The following is a 24,406-nucleotide window of genomic DNA, read 5'->3' as shown; positions in this document are numbered from 1 at the left end:
CATCACCAAGGCATTACTAATGACAAGTTAGAGATTCACAATCATGATCATCATCTATCAATAAAGGATATAGTGGCTTCAAAGTCGAAAGTGATATATAGGAGAGTAGTCAGGTGTTTTGATGGGTGCACTTGTAGCCATAGTTTTAGTGTCATTTATTATCTGAACACTATCATTTGAAAAACATCCAATAATATAGTGGCCTTCATATCATGAATAAGATTCATATCAAGTATAAATAAATCCGCCAATTCGATACATTGGAATTTAATTAGAGGATTTCTCCCTCTATTATGTGGTGGATTCATTTTGGTTTGGAACACATGAGTGTTTGTTACTTCTTTAATATCCATGACGATAAAGTTTACGTTTGCCTACATATAGAGATTTTCTTATGATGTCCAAGTGGTCATAACACAACTTAGGAGTTATGGTATTATCTTGGGAGCATCCGAGTAGGTAATCCATACTTTCTTATGGGAACATTAACACAACTTGAACTTAAGACTAAATTATGTTTTTACTTCTCCTGAATAATGTTGAATATTTTTGTGTAATATTATTTTTTAACTTTAAAACATAGTGTGGCTTCTTGAAAAGGTATAGTAAGTTATTTTGAACAAATCATCGCAAGTTGTAAGATATAAAATCAACAAATGGTAGTCAACATTTTTCTCCCAAACTGAACATTCCAAAAAGTTTATTGTTCATTGAGATTTACGAAAAATTGAAAAAAATCCATAATGATACATTAAATATTTAACTATTATATCTTAAATAAAAAGTTTTCACTTCAAAAATAATACACCAACTAATTATATTCTCATATATAATTTAAAATTGTAACAATAAGAAAACCATAAGTCTATTAATATGTTATATTCTCTTAAAATAAAGTATAAAATTACATAGTATAAACTCAAGAAAATATTATATATATATATATATATATTAACATCATAGAAACAAATTTAAAATGCAACAACACATATATAACAAATAAAACCATGATTAAAAATACATGATTGTAAAATTTCCTCTGTCTTTATACATAGGAAATAAGATAATTATAATATATGGTTTTAATAATATTAATCTATAATCAATTTCAAATTAGTGAATTGACTAAAATAGTTTTAATTTAGTCTTATTTTAATTTTAACTTATATTAATATATAAATTAAACTCAAGTATAATGGTACATGTTAGATAGATAATTTTATTTTATGATTTATAAGAAAATGAAAATAAAAATAATAATAAGATACAAACTATCGAATAAACTTTTTTTAACAATTGTGAATTGATTTTATCATAATGATATATAAACCGTCTATTAAAAGACACGAGTCTTATGTAGATCCTATATAATAAGTTCTTGATGCATTTTCAAACTCTCTCAAATAGAACCAATTCTCCCACCACCTTTGTAAGAAAATATGTTTATTATTTTTAATTAACTTCTAATTGTGAAAGACACTAATCATGATCATCTCATTTATGGATGTCATAAAAGTAAATTAATATTAAAATTTATAGATACTTCTGTTTTGGAGATTTAAAGACACTAATCTAACTTTTTACACATTTAAAGAAATCCTTTTTTTTTTTAGACACTCCATAGAAATGAGTCAATGACTAATGAGGAATTGAGGATGGTATAAAGGATCTAAACCTTTGTCCGAGTTGTCATCCAAATGAAAATCCTAAAACCTAATTTTTGATCATTCTTTATTATTTGGTTAAGAATAAATATTCAAATACATCATCTATCATCTCCTCCGGAATCGGCATTTTTTTATATGCTTCACTTGAACATTGCGAGTCACAATGCATATGCTAGACTAGACCAAAAAGACCATGAGTTTTAACATTTGAGAGAAAGGAAGAACTCCACTTATGCTAAGACCAAAGAAGAAACATAAAGTTGATGATGATAATATATAAAGGTTAAAAAAAGAAATCTACACTTTAACACAACGAGAATGATATATAAAGTCGAAAAGGAAAAATATTAAAACACAAATCGTTCGTTGGATTCAAGACCTAAAACTGATGATGATGATGGTGATATACAGTAACGCAGATACATAATATATACATGTTTAAGTCCATCATTATATTGCTCATACATTTTCATATCTGCATTAACCATACAAAAAGAAGAAAACCTCCCAGTAGCATATGGTCTTCATTCTTTCCTCCGGTGAAGCTACGTCCTCCGATCCGGAACATCATCTTTTTTAAAAAATTTTTTAAATATTCCTAAAAGAACTCATCGATTCATCGAGAAACCAAAGTCATCATCGTCTAACAACATTGAAGAATATAAATTATTATTATTATGAGTCCCTCGATGATGATCCACAGAACCAAAATCATCATCAGATTCTCCTTCTCCCAACATCTCAATCATCTCCACAGCTTCTCTCATCTCCATTCTCCTCTCTTCTTCTTCTTCGCAACATCTCAACCCTATCTTCAACATATTAATCATTTCCGCTTTACAGTTCTTCATCCCTTTCATTCCCTTGTCGAACACGTCACCTGTTTTCTTCTCCCTAACCATATCGTTCACCCAAGTCACAAGGCTCATGTTCGGATCATAACCTTGCGTTAAGTAATTCTCAGGGAATCTCCCTGTCAAAAGCTCCAATATCAACACACCAAGCCACCAGACATCTGTCTTCTTCGTTATGATTTGTCCTTTCGCGGGTCTGTACTCTGGCGATTTGTATGCTGTCATGAAGTTATGTGCGTGCTCTGAGCTCATCACCGGTCTTAGAGCGTAATCTGTTAACAACGGCTCGAATGATTCGTCCAAAACAATGTTCGATGACTTTATGTGACCGTGAGGGATTGTTAGTGTAGGTAACTCCTCGAACAAGTAAGACAAACCCTTTGCTACTCCTTTTATGATCTTTAGACGCGTTATCCAATCCAATCTCGTGGAATCATTTGCTGAGAACATATAATTCAAATAGTTAGGACTCACACATAACATATATTATTGCAAAATGTAATGTTAAAACATACCATGAAGATGGCTTGCCAAGCTACTGTTAGCCATAAATTGAGTGACTAGAAGCTTCTCTTCTCTACGGTAATAGTAAGCGATGAGAGGCAATAGGTTAGGATGGTTTAATCTCCCTAAACGTCTCATATGCTCATGAAACTCGTCTCGTCCAACATTGTTCATATGTTTATACCTCTTCACGACCAAGGTTTGTCCACTAGATATCGCTGCCTTGTATGAAGCACCAAACGTTCCACTACCAAGAACTTCAGCTGAAGCTCTAAGAAGATCTTGAAGACCAAATCTTTGAATGTCTTCCCTCACAAATAGAAGCCTGCCTCCTGCCTCAGGCATCGATCCTCTCCTTGTGCGATTCACAACGGATTCCGCAGGTTTATTGGTCTTGTTTGCGGATTGATGGTAATTGTAGCTCTCTATCCTTTCCTTTCCCGCAGAAGGATAACCTGACAAGAACCTTCGTCTTCTTGTTTGAATGAAACAGAACACAAGCGCGATGATCACTAGTATTATGCCAATAACAATCAAAATGATTGCTAAAGTGTAAAAGGATCCGGTCTTTTCCACCATGGGAGGAGGAGTAAGAGATTTTGGATCACTAGGAGATACCGGAACATCAGGAATTTTCGGAGAAGAAAGGGAACATGGACTCAAGGGAGCATCACACAAATCTTTGTTACCTACAATTTACAAAACACAAAACATTAATGTCATGGCATATAATTAAAAATGCATCAACTCTTGAAAGATTTTATGCAAATTCTATATTAAAATGTTATTTTTTGTTTGTTAAACTATATGAAAAATGAATTAGAAACCCAAGTAAACGAATCCACCAGTTGCACATCTATATATAAAGTTTTTTTGTGAATTGTGATGTCGACATTACATTTAGATAGCATTATATGATAATGTTAACACATAGAACATTGAAAATGTTACCTGCAAAAGAGCCTGGATCCATGTTTCGAAGGCTTTCAGGTATAGGTCCGTCAAGGTCATTGTTTTCAAAGCTAGCTAACTTAAGATCCCTCTGTTGAAAATATGGTATTTGCCCTTGAAATTGGTTACCATTTAGCCTCATCTCCAAAAGCATAGGCAAAGTGGCTAGAGAAGAAGGAATTGTTCCTCGGAACGCGTTATTTGCCAACAATATTTTCTTCAAATGCGGCATACCTTGAAATGCATCCGCTGGTATCTCCCCCGAGAATCGGTTATTAGACAAATACAAAGACTTCAACGAACTAAACCTCTTAACATGAGGCATTGGTCCATTGAAGTTATTGTTCATGAAGCTTATGGTACGTAGATTCTTCATAGGAACCAATGGGTCGAGGTTTAGTTTCCCAGTCAAACCCATTCCTTCGAGTTGTAACCCCCAAACGTAATTGCTACAAAGAACACCAAACCAGTTCGCTGTATTTCCTTGACATGGTGATGTTAATGGATCCCAACTACTAAATTCTGAACCATTTGCTAATGTATCTTTGAATCTCAAGAGACAATCTGCATCTGAACCTGGCACAACCACCTGTGACATTGCCACCGGACATAACACGGTGGTAAAGATGATGAGGAAAATGCAAGAAAGTAGATTTTTCTTTGATGCCGTGTTACACGCATGCATAACCAGGTTCTCCCAATTTCGCATTGCGGTTACACGCGCAATGGAATCGATTTGATCGCTGCAAAATCTCTTTTCTTTGTTTTTTTTCTCTCTTTCGTGAAAGCCAAGAAATTGTGTGAACGGAAGAGAGAAGAACAAAACCTACCAAGAATAGACAAAGCAAAATATTTAAATTGGCAGAGCTAAGATTTTTTTTTTTTTTTTTTTGGATTTGTGTCATCTTATGATTATTATTAGGTGAGAGAGAGATCTTTGGATAACCATTCAATTAGCTTGTTTTAACGTATAAGTTATATATACATGTAATCCTTGTTGTTCTGATTTGTCATTTGCTTTTGTTCCAACCAAAATAATTTTTTCCTCTAGATGAAACTTAATTTTGGTATAACTGATTTCAAGAATTAGGCACGAATATATGATGAGGGTATATGAACGAATTAAACAAGTAATATGTTATATGTTATATAACTTGTAGGGTACTAGAGATTTATCAATCCAACCATGCATCATATGATATGTTTTTTCTATACATTGTAAAAATTAGTTGTTTTGCTCCTTTTCGTCATGTTTGATAAATTAACGATAGGTTTGGTTAGCCATGCCAGGGGTAAAACTTAGGCTAGTCTTCTTCTTCTTTTTTTGATCCGAAACTTAAGTGTGTCAGACTCTTACATAGAGATCTAGTAAGGAACTTTTTGTTATCTTTTCAAAAGTCTAGTAGAGTAATCATAGATGATGACTTAGTAAATGTCCTTTTTGAAATTCTGTGATTTGTCAATTGTCATAACTCGGATGAGTTGATTTTTTTTTCCGACATAGTGTTGTTACTCGAGAGAACAAAATAAAACATTAAGGTGCATAGAAATTAAAGTACACTTATAGAAATGGGAGGTCAAATCTGAATTCTCAAATTCTTCAAAAACAACGCGGTATGGGTCAAAGGGCTTTAAAGTGATGGTGGGACAACTCAATAAGGTCGGCATGAGATCTTAACGTGTGAACTTCCCAAGTACACATTTCTGCTGCTTCTGCAGCGTCCGGGCCATGTCCATACACCATTTTGTTCGTGCAGCTGGAAATATTCTAAAGTGGATATTTGATCAAAGAGATATTTTTTCTAGACTTAACAGTTAACAGTGCATACGTATACACACGCACTATTTCAGTAGCATTTCCGCTTTAAATTCTCATCAATAGTTCGGTACGTAACTACAATGTATTGGATGAAGCATTAGTAGAGAGTAGAGACTATCCATTGTAGTTGTAATGTGTCAATACATTGAAAAATTTATAACTAAATTATCTGGGAATTCATTAATAATATATGCTGTATTACTCCGTATGTAATGAAAAGGTAAGTGGACAAATAAATGTTCTTGTTTTTATGTAGCAATATCGTATTGTATATACTAAATGAATAATTATTTGTTAAATGTTTTTTAAAAAATTATATAGTGTATGCATTTAGATTCATTGTAAATATATATATATTGGATAAGTGTGCCAATGTTATGATATGTACCATTAGTTAAACAACAAATCCATGATACATCCAAATGTATATATTTTTTTTTTTGAACACACTGATCTTTAAAGTTCGAACACGAAATAAAATTCACATTTATGTAAAAAAGGTAGTTGTATTACTAGTTACTACTAGTTAAAAAAATAATAATAATAATGGTAGGATAAAAAGGCAGGGAATAATCACAAACTTTTAGGCCTCAAAGTGAGAAGTGTTTGGACCAACACCTGGCTTGCACGTCTGGTGTCATCTCATCTCGTCTTTTTTCTTTTTCGATCTCATCTATGTATTAGGTCTCTGCGGACCATTTTACCCTCGCTTTTGGCTAATAGCTTAATACTGTACATTTACTAAAAGATGAAAAATTGAAAAAACCGAGTTGCTACAATAAAATTAGGAAACAATCTTACTATGGTAAACCCATCAAGCATAAATTTTAAGTTGAATTTATATCGTATTGCATTGCATGTACTATATAAATCACGCTATACATGTATATTATATGGTGAGTTTGGTGTTAACATTAACTATGTATAGTACTTTTATTATTCATTGAGGACTCATCAAGGTTATACCAAAAAGGGAAACAAAAAGATGTTTATTGCTTTCATACATCCGTCCACACATAGAATATAATAAATCCTCATCATGTTTAGTTTTACTTTATTTTCTTGAGTCATCGTAATTATTCGGTTCGTACGTTTGTTTAATTTTATTCCAAAGACTTTATAACATTAATATTATTAATTATTATGAAGAATCATGGGCTATTATTATTTATACTCTCTTGATAACAACCCTTTTTCTTTTCTTTTTTTGCTCGTGTTTCATTCATTTCTTGGTTTTTTTTTGTTTTTGTTTTTGTTCAAAGTATTTCATTCTATCACAAGGATTGGAATTACAAATACTATACATCAAAATACAAACAATATGAATTCATTTTTATTGTAGCGTTTTTAATGTTATAAATGTAGAACGCAACATTGATATATTATCATTAGAGAAAATGTCATTAAAATCCTGAACTTTATATTTTTGTTGATTTAAAGTATAAACTCTTTATCTCGTAAACGAAAACCTCATTCTTTTGTTGACTTCTAAATAATTCACAAACTTTTGTTGATTTGGCCTGATGAGGCACAACGTTTAGTGGCAAAATAGAGAAATCACACGAGATTAATTAGCCGTTAACGAGATCCCGTTAATAACAACATGATGTCGTTCAATCAGCCCTAAATCCCCAAATTGAAACTTGATTTTCATTTTTTCCACATCAAAAACCCTAGGTTTAGAGGTTTTAGGTTTGAAAAACGACATTGTTATTAACAGATTATCATTAAATGCTAATTAATCCTGCATAATTTATCTATTTGACAATTTAAAGTTGTGTCTCATCAGGCCAAGTCAACAAGAGTTTATGAATTATTTAGAAGTCAACAAAATAATGGAGTTTTTTTCCACCAGATAAAGAGTTCATGCTTTAAATCAACGAAAATATAAAATTCAGTATTTTAATGACATTTTAATTTGTCTTACGAGTTTTTTATTTGACATCGCCTCTAATCTTCTAAAAGAGCATTTTTCCCTATTATCATTCTTTTCCAAAATGATTTATCTTGATTCCATAATTTTTTTTAGGTAATTTTGTTGTATAGTCTTTTTTTTGTTTTGTTTAAGATTATAGAAAAGAATGATTAACAGAAGAAACAAAAACTGTTACAAGTTGAATGACGTAACAAAAAAAAGAAATTGACTCTGGTAAAAGATGGTCAGCCCACGACATTTCAACCACTCTCATTAACTCCAAAGATCTTTTTATTTAATTCAAAATTTAGCATCTCATGTTTCCAACATTTATTATATGTTAATCATTCTATCATTTAGTATCAATGTTTTCATTAATATCTCAGATAATAATGAATGATGTAATGCATGACAAAATCTATTTCGGATCATACATATTACAGTTGTTTTACTCGTCGTCATACTAATATTGACTGCGACAAAATAATTTACGCGGCACAAAAAAAAAAAACAGAACACAAACACAACAGTGGCCAAAGAAGTAAAATGGAATAGTCAAAGGGGTACTTTGGTTTGAGGAAAGAGATGAGGATAAAAATGAATTGAGGTGAGCGTTTTATTATTATTCCCCCTCTCTCTGGGTGTTGTTTAAAGTAGGCAAAGCAAAGCAAGTGGTAATCAACAAAGCACTTCTCTCAACCTTCCAGATCAAAAATACCAACCAAATCTTTTTCTTGAAACCTCAAGAATCTCTCTCTTTTCTGCAAACTCAAACAACCATCATCAGGTCTGATTCTTGATTTCAAAGTTTCATTCTTTTTCCAATATCAAATCGAGTTTTTTTTGTTTTTCTTCTGTCGGTTGCTTTTGCTGAGTTCTTGTTTCTTTGATTTTCTTACTTAAAACGTTGTTGTTCCTCCTTGTTTTCAATCTAATTGTACAAATACAACTTACTTTGTTTCTGGTTCATCAAGCTGTGTTTGTAATTGAGTTATCAAGCTTTTAGGGTTTATGTAACAGTTATCTCTAAAAAATCTTTGAACTTTGTCCTATCTACAGATATTTGAGTCATGTTTCTATCTTGTTTATAATTTTTCTCTACTGGTTGATCTTTTAATTGAATCTATGCTACATAAAGATCCAAACCTTTGTAAGATTTTTTTCTTTTTTCCTTTTCTTGAATAGTCTCTCCAATGATGAATCTTAAGATGAAACGGTTAGGGTACTTCTTTAGTATCTTGTTTCTAAAACTAGAATCTCTCAGTATCTCAGAAACTGTTTTTTTTTTTTTTTTTTTTGTGTGTGGCAGAGATAGTTTCGATATGGAGGCTACACAGAAACATATGATTCAAGATGGATCTTCAATGTTTTACCATCCGCCATCTTCAGTTAAGCAAATGGATCTTTCTGTTCAGACATTTGATTCTTACTGCACACTTGAATCCTCTTCAGGCACCAAGTCTCATCCTTGTCTTAACATGAACAACAACAACAACAACAACAACAATTCTTCTTCAACCACAAGCTTTTCTTCCAATGAAAGTCCCATTTCACAAGCTAACAACAACAACTCATCCCGGTTTACTCATTCCCCTGAAGACAACAATAACTCTCCTTTAAGCGGATCTTCTGCGACAAACAACAACGAGACAGAGCTTAGTCTCATGCTTAAAGATTTGGAGACTGCAATGATGGAGCCTGATTTAGACAACAGCTTTAACCATCAAGGCGGATTTGGACAGCAACATAGAGTTGTTTCTTCTGCTATGTATAGATCTATGGAGATGATCTCTAGGGGAGATTTTAAAAGGAGTGCTCTATGAATGCGCTATGGCCGTTGAAAGCTATGATTTGGAATTGATGGACTGATTGGTTGATTTCTCAGTTACAGCAAATGGTTTCTGTTTCTGGTGAGGCCTGTTTCAGCGTTTAGGAGCTTATATGCTTGAAGGCCTAGTTGCCTCGGTTAGCATCTTCTGGTAGCTCTATCTATAAAGCTTTGAGATGCAAAGACCCGACAGGTCCTGAGCTTCTTACTTATATGCATATCTTGTATGAAGCCTGCCCTTATTTCAAATTCGGGTACGAGTCTGCAAATGGAGCTATAGCTGAAGCTGTGAAGAACGAGAGTTTTGTGCACATTATCGATTTCCAGATTTCTCAGGGAGGTCAGTGGGTGAGTTTGATCCGTGCTCTCGGTGCTCGACCTGGTGGACCTCCTAAAGTTAGGATCACGGGTATTGATGATCCAAGATCATCGTTTGCTCGACAAGGAGGTCTTGAATTAGTCGGACAGAGACTCGGGAAGCTAGCTGAAATGTGTGGTGTGCCATTTGAGTTCCATGGAGCTGCATTGTGTTGCACGGAAGTTGAAATAGAGAAGCTAGGAGTTAGAAATGGAGAAGCCCTCGCGGTTAACTTCCCGCTCGTTCTTCACCACATGCCTGATGAGAGTGTAACGGTGGAGAATCACAGAGATAGATTGTTGAGACTGGTCAAACGTTTGTCACCTAACGTTGTGACTTTGGTCGAACAAGAAGCGAATACAAACACTGCGCCGTTTCTTCCACGGTTTGTCGAGACAATGAACCATTACTTGGCGGTTTTTGAATCGATAGATGTGAAACTCGCTAGAGATCACAAGGAAAGGATCAATGTTGAGCAGCATTGTTTGGCTAGAGAGGTTGTGAATCTTATAGCATGTGAAGGTGTCGAAAGAGAAGAGAGGCACGAGCCACTAGGGAAATGGAGGTCTAGGTTTCACATGGCGGGTTTTAAACCGTATCCTTTGAGCTCGTATGTGAACGCAACGATCAAAGGATTGCTTGAGAGTTATTCAGAGAAGTATACACTTGAAGAAAGAGATGGAGCATTGTATTTAGGATGGAAGAATCAACCTCTGATCACTTCTTGTGCTTGGAGGTAACCAAATAAAAACTTTGCTATGGTTTGAGAAATTTATGAGAGATTAGAATCTGTTTGTAAAAGTTAAAAGAAAAAAAACTCATGATCCGAAGACACAGTTGTCAAATGTTGTTCTAGTAAGTGTTGTTGATGACCCCATATGTTTTAATGTTGTATGTTTTTCTAATTTTCAAACAAACTATGATTTGACATCAAACTTATAAGTTACAACTTTGTGTGTTTGATGTGAAAAATTAATGATAACTTTTCTGGTTTTAAATAGAAGGGATGATTCACTTTGTTTATGTCGTTGTTAAGCACGAGATTAGGATAATGGAGACCCTGTGCTTTTCAAGCAATCATTAAGTTGATGTAACACCAGACATACTAATTGATTAATCGGATGTCCTAAAGAGTAGAGCGTTTTAACCAATTTGAAGGCGATAAAAATGTTACTGTAGTTACTCAATCGAGCGTTTTAATGCGCGTTTGAAAATTAATGTAAATCGAACGGTAACAGAAAGAGAGAGAGAATCCGATTAAGTAACCATCGTTTCAAGGTTTTTTAGTCATGAATATTTGTAGTTTTTTTGCGGCTGGAGTAAAAGTAGTTAGAAAAAGTGGTTAGAGAGATAATAAGACAGAACCGAAAAAAGTTTGTTACTCCTATTTGGTTAAAGACCAGAACATTGAAATTATGGTTTGATAAGGTAGTAATTCCAAAAAGATCGTGTTGTTCAATCGTCTATTTCATCAAATCGTTCGATTGGTAACAACAACTAATGAGATTGGTTCAACTTCCAACCACCAAATTAGATTTACCAATCAACCTTAAGTTTTGCTACAAGTATGAACATGCAGAGAACTGTGTAATCAATCAATCTCGTCAACAGACAACACTGTCCCATTTTGTAAAAGACAACAAATGGTATAAGAAGAGATGAGTAAGGAGGAATGTGAACAAAATCTAAATTAAAACCGTTTCCCCAATTTTCTAAGTTAATTTTGATTATATAATTCTTGGTCCATTCTTTTTGTATATGGTCAATTTTGTTACATTGATTTATAAAACCTATACTTGGATCCCGATGTATGTCATGGTTACGTAATCATTCGTCAGACAAGAAAAAACAAAACTTAATGTTTCTAGAAATTTGTTTGAAATTATCTTTGTCGTCTTTGACCCTCAAATCATATATATAAAAGTAGAGTTTCAGTCTCTCCTTATTGGTCCACTTGACAATGCAATTTTAACAATTTTTTTTTATTAAAATACAAATTTAAAACAATTAATTTTCACATTTAACTCACATAATATAAAACTGAAATCTTTATAGGTTCTCCTTATAAATTATGCATTAACTTTATTTCTCCACTAAGTTGTATTAATCAATTGTATTAAAACAAAACAATAAATTAGAATTGTAACTCTCATTTTTCTAAATGTAATTTTTCATAATTTCTCTTCCTATAAATACTCATTATCTTATTCTCTTAGTCTATCACTCTTTCATTCTCTCATCTTCTTCCACTATTCTCAAATCTCTTTTTTGTTTTGTTTTGTATTTTTTTTTGTTATTGTTGTTATATGGATTATAAAAAATCAAATCAAATATCATTGTAAAAGCTTAGTTTTAGAGTTTGTATGATATGTATATCTTATATATTTATTTTAATCTTTTAAAATGTTTATCTCCATTTTCTATTTTATATTAACATCTTATAAGTTATTATTTTCATACTTCCTTACAATGTCCACCACACAAAAAGATCATAAAGTTGAAATGATCCATATGTAATTATCTATTATGTCTCATTTATCATTTTTAATAATTTATAAAGATCAATATAATATCATATATATATAAGTAGAGTTTCAGTCTCTCCTTATTGGTCCACTTGGCAATGCAATTTTAACAAATTTTTTTTTTATTAAAACACAAATTTAAAACAATTAATTTTCACATTTAACTCACATAATATAAAGGGCAATTCTCAAAAATAGCACAAATTTAAGTTTTTCTTCCAAGCTTAGCACACACTCTCATATTTTCCAAAACTAGCACACATACTCTAATTAAATATCAAATACTAAAATTATTAATTCATCATCAATATTCTACGTGCTTTCTTAGCCCAAGTGAAAATCACGTACCTCTTCTCCACATATCTTCGTCGTCTCGTTGTTGAGTGCTTACATGAGATCGGAGCTTCGACAAAATCGCCGGCAATCAATTCAAGCATTCATGTCTGCTGACATCCGCAGTTCCGAGCTGTGGCATGTGATCGAATTGGAAGATAAATCTGATTTTGAGAAGCTTCTCTCATCAGATAATTGGATCTCCATAACAATCTGTCTCTTTTAACCTGAAGAACTCCACAGTTTCCTGATTCAATCTACGCTCAATCTGCTTCTGATGCAGATGTTGCTTCCTCTCTTCCTTCGATTCGTAATTTTCTCCCTCTAATGGTGATAACGACAGAGAGAGTGAGAGGGAGATGATACTTAAGACGTTTGAGATTAGGAGAAAATTGACGAAGGAGATTATCAAAAATATTTTAGTGAGGAAAGGCAGATTTAGGATTAAGTATACAAGTAATGTGACTGATAGTTTGGGTAATTTTGTTGTTTATGTGATGATTGAAGCTGTAGCGTTGAAGTGGTTGCCGGAATTTTCAGATTCAAAGGTTTATGAAAATTTAGGAAGGATTCCGCAAAATTCAGGAAAGCTTTCTTAAACTTCAAGGTAACTTTCATAAAAAGTTAGGATTTCATGAGGACACTAAAGAAAGCTTTCCTAAACTTCAAGGTGACTTTCATGTTAACGGAAGCAGGAAATTGGAGTCACCACCATGCTGGAGACTTTGAAAATCTCATCACCATGCTTAGGTTTAATCTTAGTAGTGTAATCCTTTAACTTATTGTTATGTTGTATCTCTTATGTTCATAGCATTAGCTTTGTTTTAAGTGCTATTAACAAGGATTTTTATTCTGTTTTTCCTTCTTGTTTAAGGTCTATGTATTTTTTAGAATCCTTTCTGATTTCTTGCATCTTGAAAAACCAGCATCCAACAACACTTTCCACGAAATTTAGGAAAGATTTTACGAAATTCAGGAAAGCGTCATTAAACTTTAGGATGACCTTCATAAAAAAATTGGAACTTAAGGATGACCTTCATAAAAAGTCTGGATATTGTTAAGTGATATCATTACCTCTCACTAAGAGAGTAGCACTCAAATACACATTTCAGCTTCAAGATTACCCATGATTTTCCATTTCATTCACAATTCAGATTCTAATACCCAACAATTCAAGCCACCACTCATATCAAATTTTATTCATTACCCAACAATTCCCAACAATTTCAATACCCAAACATTGGTTTAGCTCTGAGACCACCACTCTTAGTCAAACGTACATATCGTAGAAGAATTTATTCTAGAATCTCAAAGAAGGTTCTAGCTGAGAACAGAGTAACGAGGACCTCGCGTCTCCGTTACACGGTAACGACGTGGCTTCTCCGACCAATCTTCGTTCTCCTCATAACTCTTCCATCTTCATTCTTCATTTTTCTTCTTCTTCCATCTTTGTTCCTCCTTTATTTCTTCTTCCATCTTTGTTCTGCTTCTTCTTCTTCATCTTCTTCCAATAATCATCAGATCAGATTGACTGCAAATTTGTCTAATTTTTTTAATTAAAAGCCATAAGAATCACGTCAGAAATCTCAAAATCTAAGATCAAAACTGATACATGAAGAAGAAGAAGAAGATCGGAAGCTTCACGTCAAGCATCATTGGAAGCTTTACTTAAGCTTTCAAAATTGTAAGTAACAAAATAATAATTAATTTTATTATTTATGAAAAAATCATAATAATGCTAGTTTTGGAATATTTGAACTTGTGTGCTAACTTTGGAAGAAAAACATAAATTAGTGCTAGTTTAGGGTATTTCTCTAATACAAAACTGAAATCTTTATAGCTTCTCCTTATAAATGATGCATTAACTTTATTTCTCCACTAAGTTGTATTAATCAATTGTATTAAAACAAAACAATAAATTAGAATTGTAACTCTCATTTTTCTAAATGTAATTTTTCATAATTTCTCTTCCTATAAATACTCATTATCTTATTCTCTTAGTTTATCACTCTTTCATTCTCTCATCTTCTTCCACTACTCTCAAATCTCTTTTTTGTTTTGTTTTGTATTTTTTTTGTTATTGTTTGTAGAAACTAGGTTTCCACAATGAATTTGTTTAAGAGGGGAGACAAATTCAATAAGATAATCTTTCTAGAAAATAGATCTAAACCTTGAAATTAGAAGTAAAGAAGAAGAACTCAAAGGAATTAGGGTTTATCGCAAAGAATGAAAAGAGAACTCGATTATTGTATTAGATTCTGGATGATTTACAATGGAGAAGTCTCCCCTTATTTATACATGTTCTGAGATCACATAATATATTAACTTTCCTTAACGGACGAAGTGAAATATGGAAAACTGCCTTATTGCTTGAGTCGGCCGCCGCACCGAAGTGGACGTCGGTTCCTTCTTCTCCAAGACTACGCTTCATCCGAACTGATTCTTGATGACTTAATCGATCCCTTAACCGGATTCCCTTAACCGGATTCCTGGTTAAATAATCAATTAATGTTTCTGGTTTAGCTCGGTATGTTGGGGGTGCTAAATCCCGCACCAACAATTAGTCCCCCCCAAGTTCAGTATATTCGAGATTTAATTCGAATATTTTGAACTATAGAAAGAGAATATCCGATCTAATCCATAAAGTTTTAATTGATTATTTAATAAGACCTAGCTGCAATGTAACGGGCGAACTTGAATTTCGCTTAGAATAAAATTCTATAATAATAAGAGATTTTGCTTTGCTGCTCTATTCTGTACTTAGTCATTGTTTTATTATCTGAAAAATGTGTCAGAGGCGAGACGTCTCCCGGTTTACAACAGACAATTTTTATTGATTGATGGTAGAGAACATCGACTCGAGCCTCAAAAGTTGGCGACGAAGTGTTAACAAAGTGTGTTTAATCGGAGAGCGAGATACTGGGCTCGGCTTATCTCCTTTGCTTTAGTTCGGATGCCGGACTGCGAAAATATTCTCTGGGTTCGGCTAACCGTTCCGTCCGAACTAAAGTTTGGGTGCGAAATAAATACTCTGGATTCGGCTTACCCCAAAAATAAAAAGCGGGGTGCGGAAAAAAATACTCTGGGTCCGACTTATCCCTGCTCTGGGTCCGACATAGTCAGGTGCGACTCTGGGTTCGGCTTATCTTGAAAATAGTGGTTCTTTATCCTAGCTGATCACCTGGCCAGGGTGTCAACGAAAGGGGCGAATTTAGTGTGGACTAATACTTTGTCCAGATCGGGCTGAGATATGATATATTATTTTTATTTTTTCTTTTTTATTTTTTATTTTTTTTTATATTTTTTTATTTTTTGAGGAAAACTTCCCTTTTCCATCTTGGAAATAGAGGATGCACCGCATTAAATGCGCTGCGCGGTCTTTGAGAGTCATTCTCGGGACCTCGCGAAAATCTCGCTGCACGCTGATTGGTGGGTTCAGCGGCGGTTACTGTCCTAATCCTGTATAAATAGGATTGAGAATTTGGGAAGATCATTCTAAAAACCACAACTTCCCTAAATATTGAGAGAAAAAAAATGGTGACTACTCGATCTGCGTGGCTGAGACGGGCTCGGGAAAGGTTGGCCACTTCGTCGAGCGGTTCCAATCGAGCCGAATCGTCAGATAACCCCCTCCGCCCAAGAGGGTGTAGAGACTTTCCGAGTCCGCGCACCTATCCCACATGTCGATATGGCGGGTGTAGAAGGGAGCCCTGTGTGTCAGGAACTCCGAAGGTATCAAGCTCGCCGATACAGGCTGGGGGCGCACGTTATGGCGAGGCGCCGCAGATTGGCCGAAGTCTGTCGGCTTTATCGTTTGGACGGAACTATTCGGGTCCTGAACGAAATAATCGCCGAGGGCTTCTACTTGGAGAAGTGGCGCATGACCGGGCTGCTTGCCGCGCGTGCGGCGTGCCAAGAGCTGGTGGGGAACATGGAGGTGCCTATTCTTTTGGAAGCCGACTGTCAGCCTCTCCAAGATACCGCGCACCTGCTTACCGTGGATATCTGGGCCTACCGGACTTCTATAGAAAGGTTAAGGCGGTACGCCAATTTTCTGGAGTCGGCTGGCCCGATTTTCTGCGAGAGGCACTTGGGTGAAGGCCCGTGTTCCTTTTTGGAGGACCTGGTGTCAAGAGGTGTCGAGGTGCCGAGGGAAAGGCTGGAGACCCTGAGGCAATCCCGTCAGTTCTGGCGAACCGAACTGGATAAGGTAACGGTGGAAAAACCGCTGGCAGACGATCTGTCAGGTCCGCGGCCTCCACTTCGTCTGCAGGATCAACCCAGACGGTGATGGTGGAACTCCGACAGTTCCGGATTCTGAATTCGGACGGTCTTTTTCTTTTCTCATCTAGGACCCTGAGTCGTCGGAGGGATTTTCTCCCTTTGCGTCTCTTTTCTCTTTTTTTTTTGTTATTAGTCAAAACATCCAAAGCATGTAATGGGGATTGACTTAGCTATTGAAACTTTAATTTTATTGGAATTATCAAACCGTGTAAGGGAAATTTAAATGCAAGTGGACTTTGGAATTTTTGTTTTGCACACCGGCTTGTCGCCGAGTCGAATAAGAGGAAGTTTTTAAACCGGAAAAAACTTTATTAATATATTAGCTGCATTCGCTTAGTCTTTAAAAGAAAAGGAATTGCCTACGTACCCCGAAGTGGGGATCAAGCCAACCGTAGTTCGTATTACAAATAAAAGATAAATGGAGTTTGGATTCCCGAAAACTCCTAGATAGAGTCGTAACAACGACTTAGCTGTAGTAGCGTTTCAAGTGGGCTGCGTTCCACGAGTTTTTGATCCGTTCCCCAGCCATGGTTACAAGTTCGTAAACTCCCGGGCGAACTGCTCTAGATACGAGATATGGACCTTCCCATCGAGCGCCGAGTTTACCGGCGTTTACTTCCTTGGTGTTCTCGAAGACTTCTCGCATAACCAGATCATCTTCGTTGAAACGCCGCTGACGAACAGTCTTATTGTAATATCGAGCCGCTGCGTCTTGGTAATGTTGCATCCGAACTAGAGCTTTGTCGCGCAATTCTTCGGCGAGATTGTTGTGGTCGACCAGCATCTCATCGTTAAGTTTAGGATTATCGACCATCATAGTGCGACGAAGTGTCGGGACCCCTGCTTCAGCCAGGGCGAGTGCTTCGAGACCATATGTGAGGGAGAAAGGGGACTGTCCCGTGCTTCGCCGCGGGGTTGTGCGGTATGACCACAGCACGCCATCCAGGTGATCTGCCCACACTCCTTTCCTTCGACCGAGTCGTTTCTTGAGCCCATCAACGATCAACTTATTCGTGGCTTCGGCTTGACCGTTGCCTTGCGGGTATCGAGGAGTCGAAGTGCTGAGACGGATTTGCCATTTTGTCAGGAAGCGTCTGGTGATCATCGAAGTGAATTGGGTACCGTTGTTGGTGACGATCTCATATGGGAGTCCGTGGCGACATATGATGTTCTTCCATATGAAATTGGTCACGTCTAAGGATTGGATCCTTGTGAAAGATTCTGCCTCCACCCACTTGGTGAAGTAATCGATCAGCACCAGAACATACTTCTTGGATTTGGATGCCGGCAAAGGTCCTATGGCATCCATGGCCCAACGCATAAAGGGATACGGAGCAGTGACGGTGTTTAATAGTTCGGGCGGGACGTGCTGCATGGGTCCATGGTGCTGACAAGCTTCGCATTTGGCCGCGAAAGTTTCACAATCGGCCATCATGGTGGGCCAATAGTGTCCGTCCTTTTTGATTTTGAGAGCAAGTGCGCGTCCGCCAGAATGGTTGCCACCTTCGCCTTCATGCACTTCGATCATGATGCGTTCGGCCTCGTCCCGAGTAACACAGGTAAGGAACACTCCCAAAGCACTCCGGCGAAATAGTTCCCCGTCCAACAGGATGTACCTGGCACTTCGAGCCTTCAGTCGTCGAGCTGCCCATCGATCTGCCGGGACGGTGCCATCGGAGATGTAAAGTTTGATCTCAGTTTGCCAATCCTCGGGAGGCTCGATGACGTCCGCCATATCTTCTATTGGCTCGTCGACTTCCATCGGGATTGGGTCGTCGTTGATGAGGGCAATCTGGCTGTCCGGATCAATGCTGGGAGCCTCGATGCATTCAATGGGAATGGTACGCCGTAACTCGGGGTCAGAGCGGTTCGCCAGAGCTGCGAGTGCGTCGGCTGATGCGTTCTCGTTCCGTGGGACCTTCGTCAGAGAGAAAGACGTAAATTCGCCGGATAACGTGCGGACCAACTGTCGATATGCTCCCATTCGCTTATTTTTAGCGTCGAATTCGCCGCTGAACTGGCTGACTACGAGTTGGGAGTCACAGAAGACCTGCAGGTGTTTGACTCCAAGTCCCTGGGCTAGCCGGAGTCCTGCGAGAACGGCCTCGTACTCGGTTTCGTTGTTCGATGCTTTGAAATTGAGCTTTAACGCCTGCTCGAGGATTTCTCCGGTGGGGGATCGGAGTATGAGTCCGACCCTGGATCCTTGATTTGTCGACGAACCGTCGACGAACATTGTCCATTGCTCCACCGCGGGAGTGGGATCGTCAAGCTCGGGCGACAGTTCGGTGATGAAGTCAGCCAGAACTTGTGACTTCAGACTTGGGCGAGAACGGTATTCGATGTCGTACTCGCTGAGCTCGACCGCCCATTTCGCCATGCGTCCGGATTGGAGGGGGCTATGAAGGATGGTTCGGAGTGGTTGTTCGGTAAACACGACGATAGAGTGCGATTGAAAATAGGGTCGCAGTTTCCGTGCTGCAACGATCTTTGCAAGGGCCAGTTTCTCCAGCGTGGAGTATTACGATTCCGCGTCGTTTAGCGCTTTGCTTGTGTAGAAAATGGGCTTCTGGTCTCCGCGGTCGTCTCGGACTAGTACCCCGCTAACTGCCGAACTGGAAACCGAAACATAAAGATATAGTGTTTCTCCGTCCTCCGGTTTGACTAAAACTGGGTGACAGGTGAGATATTCCTTCAACTGACGAAAGGCGATCTCGCATTCCTCGTCCCAATGGATATTCTTATTCCCGCGAAGAAGTTGGTAAAAGGGGAGGCACTTGTCCGTTGAGCAAGCGATAAAACGATTTAGAGCAGCGATCCGGCCAGTCAGGCGTTGTACTTCTCGCTTGTTGGTCGGTGACGGGAGTCCTAGTATAGCTTCGATCTGCTTAGGATTTGCCTCTATTCCCCGTAGAGTCACGATGTACCCCAAGAATTCCCCGGAAGTTACTCCGAATGTACACTTCGTCGGGTTTAGTTTCATCTGGAATTGATCCAAGATGTCGAAACATTCTGCCAGATGTTGGACGTGCTGTTCTGCGATCAGAGATTGGACCAGCATGTCGTCTATATAGACCTCTATGGTTTTACCGAGCAGATCTGCGAACATCATGTTTACCAAGCGCTGGTAGGTTGCTACGGCGTTTTTCAATCCGAACGGCATCACTTTGTAGCAGTAGGTCCCCCTATCTGTGATGAATGCCGTTTTCCTCGCGGTCAGCTGAGCTCATGGCGATCTGGTTGTAGCCTAAAAAAGCATCCATAAATGAAAGCAGCTGGTTTCCAACCGTGGCTTCGACGAGACGATCTATGTGCGGCAGAGGAAAGCTGTCCTTAGGGCAAGTTTTGTTGAGATCGGTGAAGTCCATGCAAACTCTCCACTTGCCGTTTTTCTTTTTGACCACCACCGGGTTAGCCAGCCAATCAGGGTACTGGACTTCCATGATTTGATCCGCCTTGAGTAGTCGTTCAACTTCGTCCTAGACTGCCTTGGCTCGATCCGGGCCCAAGCGCCTGCGCTTCTGTCTGATCGGCTTGGACGTGGGGTCGATATTGAGCTTGTGGCACATGACTTCGGGGCTTATCCCGACCATGTCCTTTGTTGACCAGGCGAATGTGGAAGCCCGAGATTGCAGGAAAGCGATCAGCTTAGTCTTTATGCTTTCATCGAGTTCGGCCCCGATACCGACAGTTCGCGAGGGGTCGGAAGGATCAATATTCGCCTGTAGGATCCGACACTCCGGAGACTTGAGGCGATCCCGCTCTGGCTTTCGGGGACCGGTGAGATGGTCCCCGCTCTGTAATTGCTATGCGGCCTCCGTCTTCCTCTGCTTCTTTTCGATAACAGAGCAGGCTCGGGCCACCCTCTGGTCGCCGTAAAGTGTGCCAATTCCTGTAGGAGTTGGGAATTTGAGGCAGAGGTGATAGGTCGATGGTACGGCCTGCATCGCATATATCCACGGTACCCCCAAAATAGCGTTGTAGATTGGTGGTGCATCAACGACTGCGAATTTAGTCTTCCGGGTCACTTCGCCGGCTCGCACTTGTAGTTTTACGTCTCCCATCGACATCTTGGCGACCCCGTCATAGCCCGTCAGCGTTTGAGTTTCGGGTTTTAGTTGGTTTGGTGTGACGCCCATTTTTTCTAACGTTTGCCAGCAGAGTACATTGACGGTGCTCCCAGTGTCAATCAGGACTCGTTCGACGTCGAAGTCGCCCATCGAGACTTCGATAACCAAAGGGTCTGAATGGGGGTGTTGGATCCCTTTGGCGTCCTCCGAAGTGAATGATATCGGGTCCGAACAGAGTGAAGGCTCGCTCGGAGCGGTCTGAAGGGCGCAAATTTGTCGTGCCCTCTTCTTCAGTGCGCGAACAGAGTCTGCACAGTCCTCTGGTGGACCAAGTATCATGGTTATTCATCCACGGGGAGGGGAATTGACACGCTCCGGGTTTTGCCCCGTCTGTCGCTTGGGAGGGCCAGGCAGTTCGTCTGCCTGGGGCTCCTCTTCCTGGTGATTCACGGGTGCTTGGTTGGCCAGCTGTTGGGCAGCGTTGGGTGGTCCATCATAGCCCCGTCCGCCGCCTGCACCACGACCTCGGTTAGATCGTCCTCCGCGCCATCCGCCTCGGCGACCTCTGCCTCCACGGGCGCTTTTTGCCTGATAAGTAGCTTCGACTTCGCCAGAGAGATACTTGGCGTACAGGTAGTTCTTCAGGTGGACGCACTCTGGTGTGGAGTGACCGGGGTACATGTGAAAATCGCAGTAGAGTTCCTTTGGGTCAGACGGCTGCTTCTCTTGACCGTCCGTCTCGGAGACTGCGTGAATGACGCCCTTTTTTCGTTCCTGAGGCTCGTGGTGCTTGCGGGGTTCGTGGTGTTCGACCCGGTTTTTAGCCTTAGGGGGTGCGACGGTTGTTCGTCATTGGTTTTTGCGGCTAATCGGGCTTCCTCCTCCTCGTCGAGTGCGAATCTGGAGGCTCGATGCAGCGCGTCATCGAGATCCTTGGGTTCCCGGATGTTGAGGTCCTTTCGTAACGGTGATCCAGGGATCAGGCCCTTTCTGAAGACTGCCATTGCTGCATCCTCCGGGACGTTGATCTTTGTCAGTTTCTCCTTGAATCTGTTCAAGAAGCTGGCGATGGGTTCCCCCGTTCCTGGGCCATCTCCCATAGATCAGAACTTGTCACGCCTCGTTCGATGAGGATTCGGTAGTTCTTGAGGAAGGTCTTGGACAACTGGTCGAAGTTGTCGATCGAGTTCGGCTCGAGCCTTGTGAACCATACCAAGGCAGGGCCGGAAAGGCTATCCACGAATAGCTGACAGCAACCGGCGTCCCTCTGTTCGTCGGTGAATCATGCTTTTGACATGGTCGCCATGAAGGATGTCATGAACTGGACCGGATCTTTGTCTCCCTGGTAGATCGGAAGCTTCAGCTTGACGTTGAGTGAAGGCTGACTGCCGAGTTACTTCGACAATCCTATCGATCTCCGGGGCTGTGCTGATAGCTCGATGGAGGAGCGTGTTCATACCGCTAATCTGCAACTTGATTTCTTCGAGTTCGAAGCAAGGTCCGGAGTTTGCAGGGCGGATGATCGGGGCGGCCAAGCCCTCATGTATCCGCAGATTCGGATTCTTCGGTCGGATACTCGACGTTGTCTAAGGGGGAGGATTCCTCTGCTCGAATTGTGCATCCGAAAAGTCGAGACGACGAGTGAGACCGCCCAAGTTGAGTGCTGATTGTCCAGCAGAGACTTGCGATGGGGTTGTTTGGGTTACGATGGCATCGACTATGCGGTTGGTGTCGGAGATCATCTGATACATCTCTTTCGTCATGGAGCCGAACAAGATTCTGAAATCCTCCATGGAAACAACTTGCGGGTTCTGGACCGCTGGCGTGGTATGAACAGGGAGGTTCCCGTTCTGTGCGCTGATCTGCTGCTCCGTTACGCGAGCATCCGCCTCGTTATGGGTTTGTTCATCAGAAGGCTCCTTGTCGAGGTTGACTGGCTCTTCGCGAGTTCGTCCCGCATCCTGGCTGGTTTGCCCTTCAGATCTGACCCCGACTGGGAGTTCGGTGGAGGTTTCGGCCAGGTTTGCCGTTGTGCTGACGCGGTGACGAGAGTACACGGCAGTGACGGGCCTAGTCGATGCGCCACCCAGTGCCGCGATGTTATCCTGAGAAGGCATGATGCCTGTGAGATCGGGCATGTTGGAAGTCGTACGGTTTGCTTCGGGAACTTCGTTCATGACGGAAGACATTATTGCAAGGTTTCTTAAGGGGAGTTTCCTAGAGAGTAACTTTTCTAGAGACGATTTGCGACCTCACAGACGGCGCCAATTGTAGAAACTAGGTTTTCCCAATGAATTCGTTTAAGAGGGGAAACAAATTCAATAAGATAATCTTTCTAGAAAATATATCTAAACCTTGAAATTAGAAGTAAAGAAGAAGAACTCAAAGGAATTAGGGTTTATCGCAAAGAATGAAAAGAGAACTCGATTATTGTATTAGATTCTGGATGATTTACAATGGAGAAGTCTCCCCTTATTTATACATGTTCTGAGATCACATAATATATTAACTTTCCTTAACGGACGAAGTGAAATATGGAAAACTGCCTTATTGCTTGAGTCGGCCGCCGCACCGAAGTGGACGTCGGTTTCTTCTTCTCCAAGACTACGCTTCATCCGAACTGATTCTTGATGACTTAATCGATCCCTTAACCGGATTCCCTTAACCGGATTCCCGGTTAAATAATCAATTAATGTTTCTGGTTTAGCTCGGTATGTTGGGGGTGCTAAATCCCGCACCAACAATTAGTCCCCCCCAGTTCAGTATATTCGAGATTTAATTCGAATATTTTGAACTATAGAAAGAAAATATCCGATCTAATCCATAAAGTTTTAATTGATTATTTAATAAGACCTAGCTGCAATGTAACGGACGAACTTGAATTTCGCTTAGAATAAAATTCTATAATAATAAGAGATTTTGCTTTGCTGCTCTATTCTGTACTTAGTCATTGTTTTATTATCTTAAAAATGTGTCAGAGGCGAGACGTCTCCCGGCTTACAACATATAATTTTTATTGATTGATGGTAGAGAACATCGACTCGAGCCTCAAAAGTTGGCGACGAAGTGTTAACAAAGTGTGTTTAATCGGAGAGCGAGATACTGGGCTCGGCTTATCTCCTTTGCTTTAGTTCGGATGCCGGACTGCGAAAATATTCTCTGGGTTCGGCTAACCGTTCCGTCCGAACTAAAGTTTGGGTGCGAAATAAATACTCTGGATTCGGCTTACCCCAAAAATAAAAAGCGGGTGCGGAAAAAATACTCTGGGTCCGGCTTATCCCTACATAGGATGGTCAGG

At 39.3% G+C, this 24,406-nt stretch overlaps 2 protein-coding genes and 1 pseudogene across 3 annotated transcripts; 1 reads left to right on the top strand and 2 right to left on the bottom strand.

The window, feature by feature from the left end:
* Positions 1–1,970: 1,970 nt before the first annotated feature.
* On the bottom strand, positions 1,971–4,845 carry LOC147924776 (pollen receptor-like kinase 5). Its single transcript, XM_087494173.1, has 3 exons — positions 3,977–4,845; positions 3,037–3,714; positions 1,971–2,961 (listed from the first exon to the last, which is right to left on the bottom strand). Exons 1-3 carry the CDS (start codon positions 4,683–4,685, stop codon positions 2,276–2,278), a joined length of 2,073 nt encoding a protein of 690 aa, XP_087350299.1. The 5' UTR covers positions 4,686–4,845; the 3' UTR covers positions 1,971–2,275.
* Positions 4,846–8,487: 3,642 nt separating this feature from the next.
* On the top strand, positions 8,488–10,894 carry LOC147924775 (scarecrow-like protein 5 pseudogene; annotated as a pseudogene). The gene is made up of 2 exons (XR_015587695.1): positions 8,488–8,497; positions 9,020–10,894. The product of XR_015587695.1 is annotated as a scarecrow-like protein 5 pseudogene (transcript).
* A 9,950-nt stretch (positions 10,895–20,844) lies between these two features.
* LOC104778663 (uncharacterized) lies at positions 20,845–21,447 on the bottom strand. Its single transcript, XM_087496944.1, has one exon. The coding sequence runs from the start codon at positions 21,445–21,447 to the stop codon at positions 20,845–20,847; it is 603 nt and encodes a 200-aa protein (XP_087353070.1).
* Positions 21,448–24,406: the final 2,959 nt, after the last annotated feature.

This window comes from Camelina sativa, chromosome 17 (assembly GCF_030686135.1).
Source record: "Camelina sativa cultivar CO46 ecotype springtype chromosome 17, ASM3068613v1".
Lineage (NCBI taxonomy): Eukaryota > Viridiplantae > Streptophyta > Magnoliopsida > Brassicales > Brassicaceae > Camelina > Camelina sativa.
Note: the sequence above shows the minus strand (reverse complement) of the source record. Positions and strands in the feature narration are given on the sequence as shown.